The 19,552-nt window shown below is 41.5% G+C and overlaps 1 protein-coding gene and 1 pseudogene across 1 annotated transcript in view; both read right to left on the bottom strand.

Moving 5' to 3' along the window:
- Positions 1–19,552, bottom strand: part of IQGAP2 (IQ motif containing GTPase activating protein 2) — a 267,241-nt gene that overhangs the window by 90,380 nt on the left and 157,309 nt on the right. Inside the window, exons 6-11 of the mRNA XM_036020440.1 lie at positions 15,987–16,054; positions 15,451–15,564; positions 14,392–14,570; positions 12,429–12,516; positions 8,235–8,398; positions 5,377–5,537 (exon numbers count right to left, since the gene is read on the bottom strand). Of these exons, the coding sequence (XP_035876333.1) occupies positions 5,377–5,537; positions 8,235–8,398; positions 12,429–12,516; positions 14,392–14,570; positions 15,451–15,564; positions 15,987–16,054 (774 nt within the window). The remainder of the gene's footprint in view (positions 1–5,376; positions 5,538–8,234; positions 8,399–12,428; positions 12,517–14,391; positions 14,571–15,450; positions 15,565–15,986; positions 16,055–19,552) is intronic.
- LOC114501401 lies at positions 1,478–4,888 on the bottom strand (annotated as a pseudogene).

Genomic DNA, 19,552 nt, shown 5'->3' with positions numbered 1-19,552 from the left:
ACAATCACCCATCACTTCTTTAGAAATGAACAACACTAGTCTGAGGGCACAGATTTTAGGGGTAACAACAGAGCTCCACAGGCTTTTCCATATGACTATCGAAGACATCAACTTTGGAAATTGTTCTGTAGTTGACCCGAAAGGTCCATGTCCTTATTCTCCCACCTCTCTTAGAGCTCTTCTCACCAACTGCCATGGGTAGACTAGTAAGATTATGCTTCTAACAGACTGGGGATGTTGTGAAATTAAAATGCCAATTTCGTTCAGCAGGTGTTTATTAAGTATTTACTATATATAAAACAAGATGTAGCCTTTACACTTCAAGGAGCTTTCAGTCTAGTGGATAAGATGACAAAAACTCCAAAAGGGTAAAACAGCAGAGCACAGGAAAGGCCATCCCGTAGATGGTCAGTAAGAGTAGAAATAAGGAGGTTCCAAGGAAGAAAAAGCAGAAGGAAATCTTAGTGGTGGAGTGCCTTGCCTGGGACAGGCACTGGACCAAGCACTTAGTCCTCAAAACTATTCTGCTAATGCAGAGAAGATATTTCTGTGTTACTTTTGTGCTTCACAGGTGAAGAGAAAAGAGCTCTGCTAGGAGGAATCAAAATTACACTTTGGGCTCCACCACTGTGACCACATCATGCTAATTCTCAGGAGAGATGACATTAGTGGGGGTGGAGAGAAGCATGGAAACAACTTATGAAGTGTAATCTGTGCTGGGGGGGGGCGGCTGGGAAGCTCCAGTGCTGTGCCAGGCAGAAGCGGGTGGCAGGTATTACATTCCTGGAGGTGAGAGGAGCACCCTTGGGAGCAGACAGGCCAGAAAGTGCACAATGTGTTCAGATCCAGCTTGGCTGAAGGGCAAAGTACAAGGAAAAGTACAGCTGCTGCTCAGGCCAGAACAGCATGTTCAGAGTGAGGAGTCTGTTCTTAATTCAGATGAGAACTGGGAACACAAAGAGAGGGGCGTGATAAACATAGCTATGTTTTAGAACAATTAGTCTAGGAATATCATGTGCCTAGAGCCAATGTCGACTCTACATCATCTTTGTGAGGATTAGACAAAAGAACCTTCCTGGGAAAACCAGTCCCAAGGCTGGAAGCCATGATGACTAGGCACAGACTTGGTAAGAATTCATCAAGGTGGCCATGCCCACACTCTTATGCTATGAACCTGCACAACTGTAGGGACTGGCCCAGACTCAGCAGTGTTTCTTAAACTTGAAAACCTGTCACTCGGGCTTCCAAGAACCCAGGTTCAAAGCTGGCACTGGAAGTGAAATACTGAGGCCACAGAAGGTCACGTGGAGCCAATGCAACTGTCAACTCAAGAACCGAAGGGGGCCCTGAATCTATGTTGGTACTGGGTCATCCGGGTGACCCAGAAAATGCTTAAATAAATTTTTTTTTGGGGGGAAGGTTTTTTATTCAGTGTTTAGGATTAAAAAGTTAAGATTTTTGCTTGTAGTTGGTGAGTGGAGAGAAACCCCCCCCCCCCATAAATTATCATCTGATTGGCTAGTTAAAATGCTATACTCAGTGAAATTACTCAGTGACATACCAGTTACTTTGTGGGTGTAGGAGTTCTGGAGCAAAATAGCTCCAAACAAAACATCTCATCTGAGAGCACAGGCTAAGGGGTATATGAAATACTGAATAAGGAAGCTGATAAAGGAAGGTGGTGGTGGACCTTTTGATTCTTTTAGGCTTCTAGCAGTTGGTTACCATACACAAGGACTTAGGAGCGAGTTATTTTATTTCTTGACTTGTCTGAGTTAAATGACTTTAACCTACTAAGCAGGAATCAAGAGATACTTTATAGATTGGTTAGAAAACATAAAGTAGTCCCGCCTCCCCAGAAGAATTTCAGTTGAGTTAAATCACTAGAGAAACAATGGTTATTGCTCATAATGTACTTGTCACGCTAAAAACTGTTGAGTAGAATTTCCATTCCAAGTGTTGTTTTCAGCTTCACCATCACACCGAGTCCTCAATCCATATGTCTTCGCCTCCTTTTTAAAGTCTTTCCCCACTTCTCCAGCACCCTTTTTCTCATAGGTTCCCTTTTGCTAGATGATGCAAGGTGGGAGGATTCCAAAGATGCTGCCCTCACTGAGGTCTGTGCAGGAGGAGGATTACTAAATAAGAAGTTGCTAATCAATCTCCAGCTGGCAAGGAACAGGTACTGTCCCCGATGATGCCCAAGTTCTCCACTGGAAGAATGTATAAGAATGTAGTTGATCTTCCTGCTGGCAACAGTACCACTGAAGCACTCGGGGCAAGTTCCAAATCCTGTAATTTCTTTTTGTAATCTTCTTTGGTAAATTCTTTCCTGGGAAATACAGTTGCTAATGCAAAATTACCATAAGTGTTGCCAACATCTGTGCAGCAGACTGCCTTGCCTCTTCTACCGGCGTATCAGAAGGGAGCTGATTTGTCAGGAAGAACTATCAGGAAGACAGAACTGAATTCTTGCAACTGTGCTTCTTTCTCTTACAGAAGCGTCCCCCTTAACTTCCATCTTTGCTGTTTAGCCAGCAAGGCAGCAACTTAGCAGCTTCTACTTCTTCCTTTGTCTTTGCAAAATGAGCAGCTCTCCCTGCATAATCCAATGTAATCTGTTGTTTTATATGCTCTTGAGCTGCCCCACCTTCTGCCTTTTCTCTTTCTTCGTGGTTTTTGGTTAATCTTTTCACCCTGACAGGGAGGTCCTCGCAGGTCCCTGATTCGCACATCCACTGGCTCCTGAGATGGTGTGGCAGGTCCTGATCTTTCTCCTGCTGCGGAATCTGACTTTGTAAGAGAAGTGAGTGGTGTCTCACAGACCTCTCCATTTATGGACTGATAGTTTTCAGAAGTGCTGATAGGTTCAAATACGATGGATGGGATAGAGACTGAATTTTCTGACTGGCTGCCATTTGCCACTGATGTTTCACCTTTTAATGAGTGCATCTGCCAGACTTTGTGAATTCTGGTAACAAGTTCATCTGCACAAACACTTCCTGCTATTATTTCCAAGGACGTTCACTGTCTACAGTAAAGAAACTGGATGGAACACACACTACAGGATAGACTGGTGAAAACTGTAGGCAGGCTCCACTTTTGGTACCAATTTTAAGAGCAACAAAACTGTTTAAAGACGCTTCTGGTACTTTCATCTTCCGGACTTGCAGCCATCTGTGTAGACCTCTCATCACCTGCCAGGAACACCACGAAGATTGTGTACTCCCCTTGGCCGATGCCACGATGGCCAGAATGACACCTTGGAACCACAGCACCCTGCACCTGGGCCTAGGTGCTCCCTGGATGTGGTGTCGCTATAGTCCCAGAGCTGCCCCCCCACTTCAAGGTCCACTCCTATCCCCGTGGCCCCACAGCCCCAGCTGGTCCCCGCCCACCCCAACTCCCCCACCAAAGTGCAAATCCATCAGCTGCCTCCAGGGATGTGCAAGTGTGGGCAAGGAGTGCTCTGTGTCAGTGACACCACACCTCTGGACCTCACCAAGTCCCATCAATTTTTTAAAAAAATTATTAAAACACAGATTTTAAGTTTCTCATACAGAATATTTGAACTCTGAGGCTGTGTCTGCAGACCCCAGTTGAAAACCACAGGTATAAAAGTGGTTCTCAACAGGCTGACAGTGTTCAGAGGAAAGAGGGGAGGGAACTTCAGGGGAATTTCAGGGGAAAAGGGGAAGGGTTTACAGGAACAAGTATAAAGGACACATGGACAAAAACTAGGGGTGGGTGGAAATGGGAGGGAGGTGGGAGGGCTGGGTAGGTGGGCTGGGATGGGAGTAAAAGATAATTGTACTTGAACAATAATTAAAATAAAATTATTTTTAAAAAAGTGGTTCTCAAATGAGATGTGGTACCATTTCCTTCATGGGTTATTTATAAATTGGGATGGTGGGAGGAAGAGGCTTTTGATAATCAAAATGGGTGATTTGGAGGGAGGGGATACTGTCATCCAGAGGGCAGGGGCCAGGGACGCTGAGTCTGTGGGATAGTCTGGACAATTCTCTCAACAAGATTCCCCATTAGATGGTTAGCTTCCTGAGGGAGCAGCCAGCTCTGTCTTCTACTCCAGCATGGACAGCAGAGCACACCTGCTTAGCTAAGAACAAGGGCAGAAAAGAGTAGGAAGACTGATTTGGAAGTTATTATAGAAGCAAAGGTAAAACGTCTAAGTGAGGTGGTCTCTGGGAAACAATGCATTTTGCACACGTGTAATGCACACAGATAGGCTACTGACAGGGAGAGAAGTGAGCAGGCTGCTCACAGCAGACGGTGCCTGGGAAGGGCGTAGGAAAACTCAAGTCGAACTTGAGGTTTCTAAACTTGGAGTAGAGGATGGTGCCATTAACAGAAACAGTGGTGGTAGAAATAAATTACCTTGCAAAGAGACTCTGAAGCATAATATGAACCAGGCGGCCAAATTTATGTAGTACAAGAGCATCAGTTTCTCCAAAAAGACTAAAAATGAGAAAAATTCAGTCCTACTACTTTTGGGCCATTCTCTATATAGAAAAGTGGTCAAACATAGTTTTTTAAATTTCTAAGAGGTTAAACAATTTTTTCTCTGCACAACTCTACGTGACTCAGGAGAATTAATCTACCTATTTGAGGGGTTCCAGAATCAGTATCTGAAGAACTTTTAAGATCTAAGTAGACATCTCCCCCTGGTGGTCACAAAGATGGACAGTCACTGTTTGGGATTTAGGCTTTTGTTTTACTGAATCTGTCATTGGGCTACTTATTCCACCCCCTTAGTTTTCTGCCTAGATCTGCTCTACTGTTTTATAATACTATCAACTGCACTACCTAGTAGCATATGTATGGAGCACGAAATGAGGAATACTAAATTGGGATTGTTACCCACTGCCATGATCCACTGTGGTCTCAGGGTTCCTTTGGTTTAACACTCAGGAAAAGGAGGTTTTGGGGCCCAACGGCCAAACGTTGGGTCTGTAAGTCCAGATTCAGTTTCCTCATCAGCAACATAAGAGAACCAGACTGGATGACTAACATTGCTTCCAACTTTTCTACATTTTGTTGTCTCCAAAATAAGCCCAAAGGAAGGTGTGGGGAATGTATATTTTCAACACATTGTTAGCCTATCAAATAATCTTTGCTTACGACAACTTCAGTCAGCAATTGCCACAGGATGGTTGTTTTTAGACTCCGTGTTTCCCTAAAAGGAATACTGTAAAGAAAGAACTCTAATAGTAGAAAGGCTCTTAAGACAAAGCAGACTAGCTTTTAAGAAAATGAGCGAGGATATATGGATTTCTTCAGGAAGTGGCAGATCCATTATTTGTGAGATCAGCCAAACACAGATTTCTGCATTGAAAAGAGGTTTGGAAATCTTCTTACCGTTCCACACACGTCTCATCCAGATTGTTGAAGCCTATTGCTGGGCTTCTGAGATGACCCTGCACAGACACAAGGTCACTGCTGTCCAAGGCCTGGTTCAGTAAAGCCACGGCGGACAGCATCTCCACCGCAATCAAGAGCTCCTCGTGGGCCAAGTAGTTCTGTTGGGAAACATGTGGCAGGAAGTTGGTGCATCTCGTGGATGGGATGGGAGTTCGGAATGTACATTTTAAAGAACCATGATAAGGCAAAGATTTTGAGAACGCAGAAGAACAAAGGCTCGTTAATCACCTCCTTTCCTTTGGCTTCTGGGGACAGGCAAGCGGCTTCTGGGACTTTCTTAGGTGATTTTGGGGACCGGGTTCATTACAACCAACACTTATGATTCCACAAACACCTGCATTCCCATAGCTGACTCCTACTCCCAGCTCTACTGGCTGCTCATAGGCTCGGTCTTACCAAATAAGCCAAGGATTAGATAACATTGTTGCTTTCTGAGTGTGAGGTAAGATTTTAGCATAACTAATAATTCTCCATTTGAACTAAGGGTAAGGAAAAGAGGAAAGAATTTTACCTAAAACTTATAGCGCCAGAAGAGTACATAAAAATCTTTAAGCCAAGAATATTGATTCTGGTTTCAAAAAAATTTGTCACATTTTTATAATTGGGTAGAAATTTTTCAATGTACTATAAGGTGTAGATATTTGAAGAAATGTGAGGTAAATCTTTTGGTAAAGCAAGGAAGAACTTCCAGATTTATGTGATTTATAAATGTGAATTTTTAAAAAGTGTATCTTAGATTTCAGACCATCTCCCCCTTCCATGTTCTCTTCCATTTAAACCATTTTATGGTGACTTGGCTGAACTTCCAAAAGTTACTTCTTCCATATAGCGAAGGAACACAAAGGGGTCATGAAAGTGAATTAATTTTAAAAAGCTGATACATATCTTTACATCTAGGATATTAAATGTATTTAATATATACAATGTAATATATTAAAATACATTATAGATTTCTGGGTCGCCATAGAAATCTTGCAGCAAAATGATTTTAGAGTAACAAAGTGTAAGTTTCCCTTCCAAAGCAAATGGAAAGAAGAGGTTATTATAGGGAACATGTAAATAAATTTCATCCAAATATATTAACTTAAGTGCAAGTTTAACACATAAGGAAAGTATAAAATTGTAAGAGAAGAATGTAATCATCTGAGATCCACCTCTTCTGCCCCTTTCAGTGAGCTGCGCACAAGTGTCTAAGGTGGTGTGCAGCAGACATGACAAGGGAAAGTGAAGAAGAAACAGGTCTGCATCCCCGCGAGCTGACGCCTTACCAGCTGGGGATGAATGCCTGTGGGACAGTTCTAGTGGCCTTGCACTCCAAAGCCAGAGAAATGGGAGAAAATATTAATGAGGGAACCGAAATGCAATTTAGGGAAATAACAAATTTTTCTTTTTTTACAAAATCGCATCTTTCCATTCAAAACACGTAGGAAGTCTTCATGAGCAAGAATAAGAAAATAAGTCCTACCACCCCAGCACTTTAGTTTATACCCTTCTACTTATTTTTAATTCATGCAGTCATTTACAGAGGTGTTTTTAAACTGACTTGTTATTTTCTAATTACAAAAAAACCCCAAGGTAATGCTATATATTGTAATCTCATTTTTTCCACTTAATATTAGTGTGAGCAATCTGTTATGAGTTAGACATGTGGTTTGTTTCCTGCTTCTCAGTGTCAGAGACAAGGCTGGAAACATCCTCGTGGCTACAGCTTTTTGATTCGTATTCTTTTCCTAGGAGTGTAACTGTCAGGAAAATGGGAAGCGCCTTGGGTGCCCATCACTGGGGTCACCCTCCAGAGAGGCAGGCCGCTCAGCTCCCATCGGCTGTGCAGGAGAGGCCTGCTGCCCCAGGTCTGTGCCCACGCTAGGTCAGATCCCGCAAGCCTGCCAATCCGATTTCCAAAAATAATTGTATCTTGTTTAATTTACACTTACTTTTGATTCAGTGTTAACACTGTTGTGTGTGTTTGTCATTAGGAATATTAAATATTTCATGAATTGCCTTTTTATGCTTTAAACTCCCCTGACCTAATTTTTTGGTGGATCAGTGCTCTTTCTGATTTTTAAGATCCAATGTCCTTCTATTTTTCCTTAGATCTTTAATTAAAGTTTTTTTTTTACATTTAACTGTTTATATTGGAAATGTACTTTGATATATGTAGTGAGGTAATGTTTTCTTCCCCAAATGGTGAAATACTTGTTAAGGATTTCATTCCTTTGCCCACCTTTTTGAAACTCTAGCTCTCTCATATATGAAATTCTTGGCTCCACTCCAGCACTTCTCATTTTGCTCCACTGTTTGGCTCAGTTTGTAGTGCGTGCGCTCTCAATTACTCTAACCTTGTGTAAATAGTGCTGTTCAATACCATTCTCACAGTAAGGAGCATACGTTTACAAAAACTAAAGCCATGGGGCTAATGTTCTTGGTCACCGAATCTAGACATGCTGATTTAGGGCTTATTTTTCTATATCAAAAAACATATTTAAAAAAAATTCAGTATAGTTGAAAAATTATCCAGAAAGTTAAAAAAAGGTCACAGAGAACCACCACCTGTTTTCAATGTGTATCTGTCTAGAACCCGTCTGCTTCCAAACTGCACTCTCAGATTCTTTATGTGGATCAAAAGCAGGAATTAAAGAGGGAGGCAGCCATGGAGTTAGTCCAGGGAGGCCAGCGAGACCAGGGATTGGTACAAGTTAGAAATTCTACATCCCCCTGCACCTCCTAAGCAACCTTCTCGTGGCTTGGACTTATAATAATTAACATCTCCATGACCACAGTCTCCTCTGACTTACCATGGCATTCTGCTTCTGGAGGTTGGAAAGTTCGGTCTGATACATCGCAGCAGCAAAGGGATAAACGGGAGGCAGCTGGGCCTCGGGTTTCTTCAGTGCAAGCAGTGTATTCTCGGGGTCACCTTCCCGAATGACAGCATTGATGTGGTCCACTGCAGCTAGTCCTGAGGGGGGGGCATCACATTCTGTCAGGAGGCCCACTTTTCCCACTGTGGTCTGACCCAACCACCCTAGCTATCCAAGGAGACTATACCCTAAGAATCCTGAGACACCAATTCAAAAGAACCTATGCACCCCTTATGTTCATAGCAGCATTATTTACAATAACCGAGGGCTAGAAACAGCCTAAGTGCCCATCAGTAAATGAGTGGATTAAAAAACTGTGGTACGTTTACACAGTTGAATACTACACAGCAGAAAGAAAGAAGGAGCTCCTACCCTTCACAACAGCATGGATGAAACTGGAGAATATTATGCTAAGTGAAATAAGCCAGGTGGAAAAAGACAAATACCATATAATCTCACCTATAAGTGATAGCTAATGAACAAAACAGGAAAATGAGCAAAACAGAACCACAGGCATAGGAACAAGGAACAGACTGAGAGGGACCAGAGGGGAGGAGATAAGGGGGGAAAGAAGGTGTACAGCCTAGTTAAAGAACAAGTATAAATGACCCATGGACATGGACAATAGGATGGGGATTCACTGTGGGAGCAGTGGGGGCAGGGCAGGGGAGAGCAACAGGGGAAAATTGGGACAACTGTAATAGAACAACAATAAAAAAACAGAACCTAGGAAGCCGCTGTCTATGAACTCTGAAAAGCTGCAGTTGCAGGGCAGGCAAAGCCTTGGAAATGGTAGCTGAGTAGTTGGAAGTCAGTCCAATCCTTGGAGGTAGTCCCTAAAAGAACTCAGCATTGACAGAGCTGGAGATATGAGAACACTCCTGCCTAGCATGATTTCCTTACAAAACCCTTCCTTTGAGGACCAGCTCTGGTCGTCCCTCTTCCATGAAGCCTTCACATGGCTCCAGTCACTGAGGATTTCACACAGTATTCGGAGCTGGGCCACAGAGATGCCGCAGGCATTGCTCTTGAATGCTTGTCGTGTGTTAGCATTACCTCCTCAAGGAGACTGAGCTGTGGGAGGCCTGGCCCTACTGTTGTATCTGCACCCTGAGTCAGAACCATGGGAAACCCACAGGAGGCACTCGGACACACTGCTGCTTGGGCTCAACACAACTTGTTCTCAGAACATTCTCTCTCAACTCCATGTTTCTATGAATTGTGATTCTTAATACAAAGTAATCCAGGTATATTTTTAGAAATACTACAACTAAAATTCTTATGACTGAATAAGTCTCTGCTAGTATCAGTTAACCTTTTTTAAAAAAAGCCCTGACCACAGAAATGCCTTGGTTGACATGATCTGACCCAGTCATGAGCTCTGTGATGTCTTTACCAGCTGCAATGTTCAGATTACAAAGACCTGAATTTTAGTGACCACACTGGAAGTGCTTAAACCAGTGGGTTTAGCATAGTTTTCAGAAAACAGAAACGGAATTGCTGACCAACTGGAAGAATGAGTGATGAACTCTGCCACCAGGAAATAGCAAACAGAGACAACCAGTAGAATTTTGCCTTGAAAATAAGGCTTCAGGGTAGCAGAAAAAACATAGACCCACAGATCACTAGAGCTTCTCTGTCTCCCTAATACACAACTACACAGCAGCTAACACTATTCTCTTTTTAACCGACAACAATTCATCTGCTCTAACTATATTCACAAGGAGCTACCTTCAATAACCTCTCTACCAGCAGGCATCTTTCAGTAGCAGGAAGTATTTACAACTAATGCCGTCTTTCATGCCACACTCCCAGAAAATGTGCACTTATTCTAAAGGATCCGAAAAACCCAAACACATTTTTCTATTCTTAGAATTAATATGACAAATGAAAGAATTCCAGAAAGGAAGGTCAGTAGTTGGTTGTAGTGTTTGCTCTTCTGTTAAAGTTATGAGATCCTTCCACTCTGCCTCTGACTACTTTGGAAGGGACCCTGCTTCACCTTTGAAAACTCTATTACATGTTTATGCAATTCAGGGTACAATATTACCAGAAAAATCACATCCTTAAAACACTCTTAGTGCACTGTTTCTTCTAAGAAATAAAAATAAAGTAAGCTTAACCACTCTTTTATCCTGTGCATTTAACAAAATTCCTAGCCCCGAGCATCACAGAATAGGTCATGTGGTGAGTGGAATGCATGTGCCAAACCCAAAGGTTAAATAATTGTAGTTCAAACAAAGCTGAAGGCTCTGGCAACACAGCTGGTGACATTGCCATCAAAGCTGTCACTTATGCCATAACAATGGCTGTTAGGAATGTAGACACCTTAATATAATAACCTACTTGGCTGGGGAAAAGCTTGTCAAGGAGCTATATGTACACATTTTAAAGCATATAACTGTCTCCTCATCAAATCACTGATGAAAACATGCTTTTGAGGGATCTTTTTTTTTCAAGACTATGTTTGATTCTACTCGACTATAAATTTTCAGATGGGGAGAGATCAAAAACTTCAGAATAATCATGTTCTGCACCTTTAAAACCATCGAACATTGCAATGTCCTTCATAATTTCAGCTGGTTATGCATCAGTGCAAATCACCTCATGCCTTTTACTTAAAAATGGGGAAAAAAGTATAGCTGATTTGGCATTAACTTTGTCATGGAGTAAAGTATTAAAATATTTACATAAGACGTTTTACTTAACATGAAAAAGAAATCTGTTGTAGTGACTATAAACATTTCATAATAAAGGATGGCGAAGGGCTATGGAACTGTTTCCTCACTAAACTTATGGGCCTCAGATGTCTTACTGGCAACATTCATGTCTTCCTGCAATTCATTTCTGTCAGGCCTGATGAAATTCTCAGCTTTTAAACAGAACAGAAGGAGAAACTTGAACTTACACTTCATGTATCATCACCAACATGTTCAACGTTTAGTAGAAGAAAAGAATAGGAATACACATTCCAATATGTTAATATCTGTGTGTTTTTTTTAAGTTACCCTGGAGCTCTTAGCAGTGTATGTGTGAGAACATTTCTCACACCCACTCAGTTGTGAACACCTAGAGATTCACATCCAAGTTCTCTGGGCCTGCTTCATTACTGGGTGAAGCCTTTTGGATGCGTCTCTACTGTAACTTAGGAACAAACTTCCAGGTTATACCTACAGGTCTGCATGGTTTGGAAGGTGTTAAGAGTGATAAAGAACATCCAAGGCTCACAGAGGATGCTAAATCGAGGACAAGTTTAGGGCTGATGCAATTAGTGAAAACACCAAATTTACATTTGGCAGACAGTTCACATGCTTTATTAAATGGGCTAAATGGTCTTTTATGTATTCATTTTGGGGATATATATATAGGTTATTTAGACTGACCTATGGGAAATAAATGTCAAATAGAATTCCTTACTGCTTCAAGTAAAACTAAATTTTATTAGAAAGGGGAAAAAGACGAATAAAGAGATGGATGTATCTAAGCTTGCATATGCTTATTTTAGCTATCTGCTCTCCGTCCTTTGTAGTGGTGCCCCCGAAGAACTGAACTGCACAACTCCACGGAGACTCAGGGGCGCAGATCTAAACAGGTGCTGTGCGATTCCACTGGCCGGTCAGGTCTCGTTCACCTGCACTAGAGCTACATGGGCTGGAAGAAATCAGTTTGTACACACTGTAGGCTAATAACTGGGAAGTATTAAAGAGTAATGCCGTCAATAATGCCTTTTACAACTCCAATCAAATGCTATCACGTAATCATGGGCAAGGAATGAGAATGTTTAAATCATGATATTTTACTAAACAAGCATCGATATTATCCCAATAAGAGGCAGATTCAAAACATGACACATTGTACTTATGATGCAACAGGAAGGGACAGTCAAACTAACTTCAAGACACCCTGACCTACTCTGCATGGACTGGGGGCAAGATCCCCGAAAAGTGCTCCACAGGAAACTGCCAGATGAAACAGCTTAATTAACAGCAATATTCACAATTCATGGATTTTTTTTGTCACGTAAGGCAGTTTCACAAGAGTACAAATTGAGAGGTTTGCTGAGATTCTGAGAAGGAGAGTTCCTATCTTACAGAAGTACCCACATCCTGTGAAGAAGCCATTACTTACTGTTGACTTTATTGATAGTGCCTTGGATTTCCGCCTGTGTCAGCAGTTCTTCATATGCATCTCTTTCTTCCTCAGAAATACAGTTACTCTGCAAAGCAAAGGCTTCACTGACTCCTGAGGTTAAATGTTTCTGAAGCTCAATAGTCAAAAGCAAAAATGCAAGGAGCAAAAAGAACCACCCACTAGCACTCACTTGAAAGCAATGTAAGCATTTAGGATAGCCTGCCCGTGCGGGGTGCCCAGCAGGGGCCGCAGAGAGGAACAACAGGCCCTGGGGGCATCAGAAAGGCCTAATTTTCCGATGTAAACATTACACTGGGCCCCTTGATGTCACCACGGTTTGAATACCAAAACCAGTTAAATATTGGCAATTTCATTTGAGTCAGTCTAATAAAATCAAGAACACAATAATGAATATATCTAGCACAACAGAACACATTCTATAGAAGAAATACATGTTTAGTTAGAAAAAAATTTTTACAGACAGCTGAGGGCATTCCGGAGGAAAGAGCGATGTCAATGGTGGAGGTGGGAGCAGGGCGCAGATGGCAGGGTCTGGTCACAGAGGTGGGAAAGGTTGGTGGGACCAGCCACCTGCAGCATGGGATGCATGTCCAGGGCTCTGCTGAAAGCTGGGGAGGTAAGCTGGGTGCCCTGGAAGCTTTATAAGGACAAGAAAAGGACCTGACCATACCCCACTAGGCAGTAGGAAGTCAGGGGAAGTTTCTGGAGAAATGACACCAGATCTTCAGTTAAAGATAAATTTTGCAAGCTCTAGCCCTGGACAGGCTTGGAGAATGACAGGAAGTACAGTGACCCCGGGGGAAGGTACTGCAGGAGCCCTGAGGCCGGGACAGGAGGGGCAGGGCTGAGGCAAGAGTGCTGAGACTAGAGTAGGTGGGTGGATGCAAGCCTGGCAAGAAAAGGCAACAGAATACAGGGATGGATGGGCCATCGGAGACATAAAAAGAGTTCTGAAGCAATGTGGAAGTCATTCCAAAGGGAAGCCAGCAAGGGGCACACATGTGAGAAGGGCGGAATAGGAGTGAACACGTCTCTGATGTGGTGAGTGGAAGGCCTGTGGATGGAGCTGTCTGGAGGAGCGTTAGAGGTGCCTGGTATGAGGCTAAGGGTTTCTTCAACCAGTGGATAAGCTTACTTGAGGAAGAACAGAGACAGGAGTGACTCCATGTCAAAGTCAATCCTCACATTTAGAGGGAGGAGGAAGCCAAGACACTGATACAGAGGAGAACCACAGTGACACATTGGCACGTAGGTAGCGGAGCAGACCGTATCCAAGCGGGTGGCCAGCATAGGGCAAGCGTGCCAGAGGCTGGTGGAGGCCCCCAGTGGAGAAAAGGCTGTAAGATAAAGCAGGCATTTTTTGTAATGGGGCTGAAGCTGACATGGCACGAGCTTCAAGAGAAGAGAGTTGTTGAGCAAGTGGAAGCAGAGCATAGACAAGCCTTCAACAACACAGGATGGCAGGAAGTGGGGAGCGCAAAGTCAGGATCAGGGCAGGCTGCCCTGCTGAGGAGGAAAACATTGTCCTCGAATACGGGGGTGAATATTGGGAAAATACAAGGAGAGTGGGTTCAAAAACATCCCCTCTAAACTCCATCACACTGAATCATTAACCTCTACTAACAAATCTGAAGGTAGCTTGGCCAATACAAGGTCTGCTGGGGACGTTTCACCAGGAAAGATTTTTAGCTGCTACTTTTACACTTTTCAGGTAAGTAGTAAGTTTACAGAATGACCTTAAAAACCTTGCCACTTACAATATTCATCATAAAAGGGAACCCAATTTCCTTACATAGTGCAAGGTCTTCTTTTACCCTTATGCTTCACCCAAGCCAGTTGCCTATGGCTGTAGAGACCACAGGCAGCTGATTTAAAAGTATTACTTTTTTCAAACTAGCTACTCTCAACCATATTTATTACTGAGAATCTAATCAAATACCTTCAGCCTTGCATTTTCTTCTTTTCCCTTTTTGGCTTCCCAGAGTTCCTTCTGATATTCCTGTGCAAAGTTGTCATCCACTAAAGTTAAAACGGCATTTGGGTTTCTTAGTGTTACAATGGTCTGCTCTGCTATTCCTTTTTCAATAGCTTCATTAATGGCTATAACAGCAGCATGCACTGAGAAGAGAAAAAACAAGATTTTTTATTAGCAAATGATAACACAGACAGTTGCATCAACACTGCATCCACTTAAGCAGGTTTACTCTCTTCTTTGGCTCCCAGTAAGCAGACCAAACAAGGGGCTTCAGACCCATCACAGGGCATCCCTCTGACAAGCTCCGCCTGTCTGCCTATCTTGGGTCCTGTCTCAGCATCTGTTATATAGCCCCTGTTCATTTATTCAACCTGCACTGAGTGGCTAAAACGAACGAAGCACTGTGTCAACCAGCTGGGCATTGGAAGGATAGTAATGCCCACACTTTGAAAGTAGCAGGTTGTTTCTAAGAGATGCCTGTAATTTAACTTGCAACACTAGAAGAGAATGTAGCCATGTGCCCTACCACTAAAATCTAAGGACAAAGAAAGAAGAGAAATATGTGGAAGAGCAAAGATATTTCTGGAACCTCTTAATTCACACTGTACGAGTGGATGTTTAAAGTCCCAAATTAGCCCTTGGCCAATGTGGCTCAGTTGGTTGGAGCATCGTCCTATAACTGGAAGGTTGTGTGTTCAGTTCCCGGTCAGGGCACATGCCTAGGTTGTGGGTTCAATCCCTAGTCAGGGTGGGTAAAGGAGGCAACCAACCGATGTTTCTCTCTCACGTCAGTGTTTCTCTCTCTCCCTTCTTGTCTCTCTTGAGAACAAAATAAATAAAGTCCCAAATCAATCATTTGGTTATATTCAGATATGCTCAAATTAACCATGTCTAATATATGTAGTAAAAGATTTCAGAGAGGTTTAAAGTATTTTCTAAATATTGTTTGTTGTAACCATATCAACAAATAAAATATAGGTCAGTCTTACGTCAATGGCAAGTTCAGATTTTAAATAGTCTTACAGGCAGCTTCATCCACGGACAGTTCATTAGCCAGAATGCCACCTATTTTGCTGAAAGACGGCATCTGTATTCCATATTTCTCGAGCTCCTTTCTCATATTACTGATTTCCTCCTCTGAAAAAGAACAACAAATTAAAGAGAGCCAAAAAATGGAGGCAGAAATAAGTGTATTCATATCAACAAAATTTTCATCCTAGAGTCCCTTTCCCAGATACATAGGACTTATCTCTCTAAGAAAATAAAATAAAAAGTGCATGTCATTATTAAGAAGAAGAAAGAAAGTGAAAGAAAGAGTCTTTATCACGAAGGTGGGGCCATTTGTCAACAAGAACCTGAGGCACAAGTCAGCCTCAGTTTCCCATTCCCCAAAAGCAGGGAAAAGGAAGCCTGGCTGAGTACGGAATAATGTTTCCCCCTCTGACCAATCAATGGAGAGGGGAAAAAAGAAATAAAAAATATTGCAACGAAAACAAAAAGTGCTGGTCCATCATCTTAGTAATTACATTGTAAAAAACTATAAAGATAAAAAGCAGTACCTGTGAAGTCCACTTTGCCCAACAAATCCTGGATCTGGGGTGCTATGCCTAGTTTGAACAGATATAAACTGAAAAAGAAAATATAAACTTATCAGAAACTTTATTTTTATAAATCTTAGAGTTAGAAATTACCTAAGTCTTAAGGGCTTTATTTAGTTGGGAAAGATCTAAGAGATTATTCATCTAAACCGTTCATTTTGTAGGTGAGGAAACTGAGCCTCGAGGTCACACAGTCCCCAGTGGGACCGAGACTGGAAGCCCAGTTCACCCCAAAGACTGGCCTCCTGCAGTCAGCTGACTCTACCATCGAAGACCGGTCTCCATGGCGCTCCCGTAGAGTCAGCTGACTCCGCCATCCAGGTGCAGGGAAGACCAGAAACACGGCTAGTGAAAAACAGCAGGTAATAAATGAAATAAATGTTTATTTTTTTCATAACTTAAATAAACATTTCCTGGGATACTTCCTTACATGATTTCTATTTTGTTGAAAGCACAGCTCAAAATCATTATATTGTCCTTTTCAGTATTCTTCAAAGTATCATATACCCTTGAGGAAATACTTGTTTTACATTTTCTGAACCAACAGATAAAGTGGCAAGACTATTGATAGATGAGGTACGATTAAAGATAAACCATGATGTGAGCATATTACTCAGTGCAAGATGGAGAGTAACTTATACACACACACACACCTTTAAAAATCCCTTAGGAAGTAATGGTGGCACCCACTAACCTACCTACAACCTGCAAAAGAAGGTAAGGGCTGGCATCTAAATTCTACCAAAGGTGAAAATAATACAGTCATGTGGCTTTTCCCATTTAATCACTGAGCTGTAGTTCCTGTTTCAGATTTATCCTACCTTTCCCAGACCCCAAGATTAATTCTACAGACCACTAAAAAATTCTGAGTTCACTTTACTCTCACTTTTGACAGGGTTATTATTTATGAGGTTTTAATTAGAAGTTAGAAATTACACAGTAACATCTATGGGAAAATGAACCGAGAATGACTCCAATGGCTTTAATTGTTTCAAGATCATCGCTTCCCACCCGGATGGGAGACGGATCTGAGTAGGTTAAGACAGACATAGGATTCCGTTAAAGGAGTTCAAGGTCAAGCCTTCTTAATGGTATTAGAACAAATCTGACTAATCAATTAAATAGCATGCATTGTACTTCAGTTTTTAGAATAATTTCTGTAAAAACAACCATTTAGAAAAGTAATACATAGTCAAAGTTAAAAATTAGTAATGAATGATTTTTTAAAAATTACCACCCACAGTTAAATACTAAATAAATTTTGATATAAATTCTTTTAACGCTGTTTCTGGAAACATGTATTTCATAAACTCACATAGTATTCTATAATATGAACTTACAGTACTTAACCAGTTGCTGAGCATTTAGATGGTTACTAATTTTTTAGCATGTCAATGAACCTACTTACATATAGATACAGCTTTGTAGATATACCTTATTTGTTATTGTAAATCCCTAAAAACAAAACTGCTAGATTGGAAGGTATAAACACAATAAAAACTTTCAATATATAGCCAAACTGATTCTTAAAAACAGATAACGGCCCTGGCTGGTGTGGCTTAGTTGCTTGGGCATTGTCCTGTGGACTACAAGGTTGCCAGTTCAATTCTCAGTCAGGGCACATGCCTGGGTTGTGGGCTAGGTCCCCGGTTGGGGGCATGTGAGAGGCAACCGATCAATGTTTCTCTCCCTTGCTTTCTCCCTCCCTTCCCTTCTCTCTAAAAATAAAGAAATAAATTATTTTTTCTAAAGAGATTTAGCTCTTTAAATTATTGTGAGGAAAGGGTTAACCAACCCCTCTCCCTTCTGTGAGAGAATCTAACCTGGACTTAACCATCTAGCTCTGTTCCCCTAGGGGTACTGACAACCCTATTACTAAGCATCATTGCTTAGAAGAAAAATAACCTCTGATTGATAAATTGCATCTTGACTCAAAGGAATTATAAATACCTAAGAGGCACCATATTTTTAGGTGTCTATGCTCCATGACTCATAACTGGCACGCTCCCGGCAGGCAACTAGGTAGCCAGGCGGTGCAGTGGTTACACTAGATACTGGCTCCTGGGGGCCGAGGATCCACGCTGGGGAGGGTCCTGCACCCACCAATATGGGCCTCACCCAAGTTGTCACCTGGCGCACTAAAGAGAACAGCTTTCAGATGGCTGGTGGACAGCTACGTTGAGCGCAGCAAAGGCTCCCACTGAAGAGCAAAGCCTCGTGGGCTTCCTGGCCATCTCCATCCTTCTGAGCTGTGGGTGACAGCCGTGGCTGTGGGTGACAGCCATGGCTGTGGCAGTCGTCAGAGTCTGACTGCTCAGCTGAACCCATGGATGGCCGTGGCCTCCCTCTACCACCAGTACACGAGAATGTCGTTCTCTTTTCCCCACCACCATGGGACCCTACCCATGAGAACCCTGTGAGAAGCCAAAAACAATTATTTAAGTCTCCATTGCCTTCTGTTAGCTGTGAGGATAAACATTTTCTTCATATACATATTGGCCATTTCCGTTTCGTCAGGAAACACCTACTAGAGAGTTTTTGAATTTTTAAGATTGTTTTTGGGTATTTACTTTTCTATGGTTTTCCAGCTTTTCCTTCAAAACCACAACCAAATGACAAAGAACAAATGACATTTTAACAATATGGCAATTTTAGTATTACATTCCACCATGATATTTGTATCTTATATTTTTCCAACAGAGGAAAAACATATTAGACTCTGAACATTATTCAATGTAAAATAGGTATCATGTATTCAGGATTCAAACTAGAAAGACAGGATACATTCCTTAGTTTAAATTCTAGATCTTTAGAGGTTATCAGGCATATAAAACTATTTACTCAGCCTCTGAAATCTTCGCTACCCAAGGCCCATGCTAAACAAGTCACTATAATTAAAACTAGCATGCTGACAATTTCAAAAGCATAATATTTTATGAACCACTTCTCAACTCATTATTACACAGGAGAAACATTCCAGTTAAAAGGGAGCTCTTATCATGTGAAACAAGTGAAATGTCAGCCTCCTCACTTGACCCTTTCTAGTAACAGCAACTAAAAAAATGCAACAGAATTAAACAGATAAGTTTGGTAAAGCTGCAAAAGAATTCTAAGAAAATAAAATCAAGCCACACATACCTTAAGAAATGGAAATAGATTCACAAACAATCAAAAATATATTATTGTATCATTTCAAGTTCTTTTTAATACCTGATTTGCATTTTCCTCTTCTCTTTTTACAACTACATGAAAAAATACACCTGAACTCATCTACAAAGAAAATTATAAATGCAATTCAGTGGGAGAAATTTTGAAAATATGACAGTAAAATTTACATAGGAGACATCCATTAGATATCTTTTAACACAAATTATTTCAAGTAATGTGTTATATATTGTGTTACTTACACTAATATTTTGCTAATATTTTAACATATGTTAAATTTGTATTCTTGTATCAAAGCCTAAGCTAATGAATATCTATTATCCTTAATGTATTTATACTTTGACTCTCCCACTTATATGTAA

This window comes from Phyllostomus discolor, chromosome 3 (assembly GCF_004126475.2).
Source record: "Phyllostomus discolor isolate MPI-MPIP mPhyDis1 chromosome 3, mPhyDis1.pri.v3, whole genome shotgun sequence".
Lineage (NCBI taxonomy): Eukaryota > Metazoa > Chordata > Mammalia > Chiroptera > Phyllostomidae > Phyllostomus > Phyllostomus discolor.
This window is presented reverse-complemented; position numbering and strand designations above follow the sequence as displayed.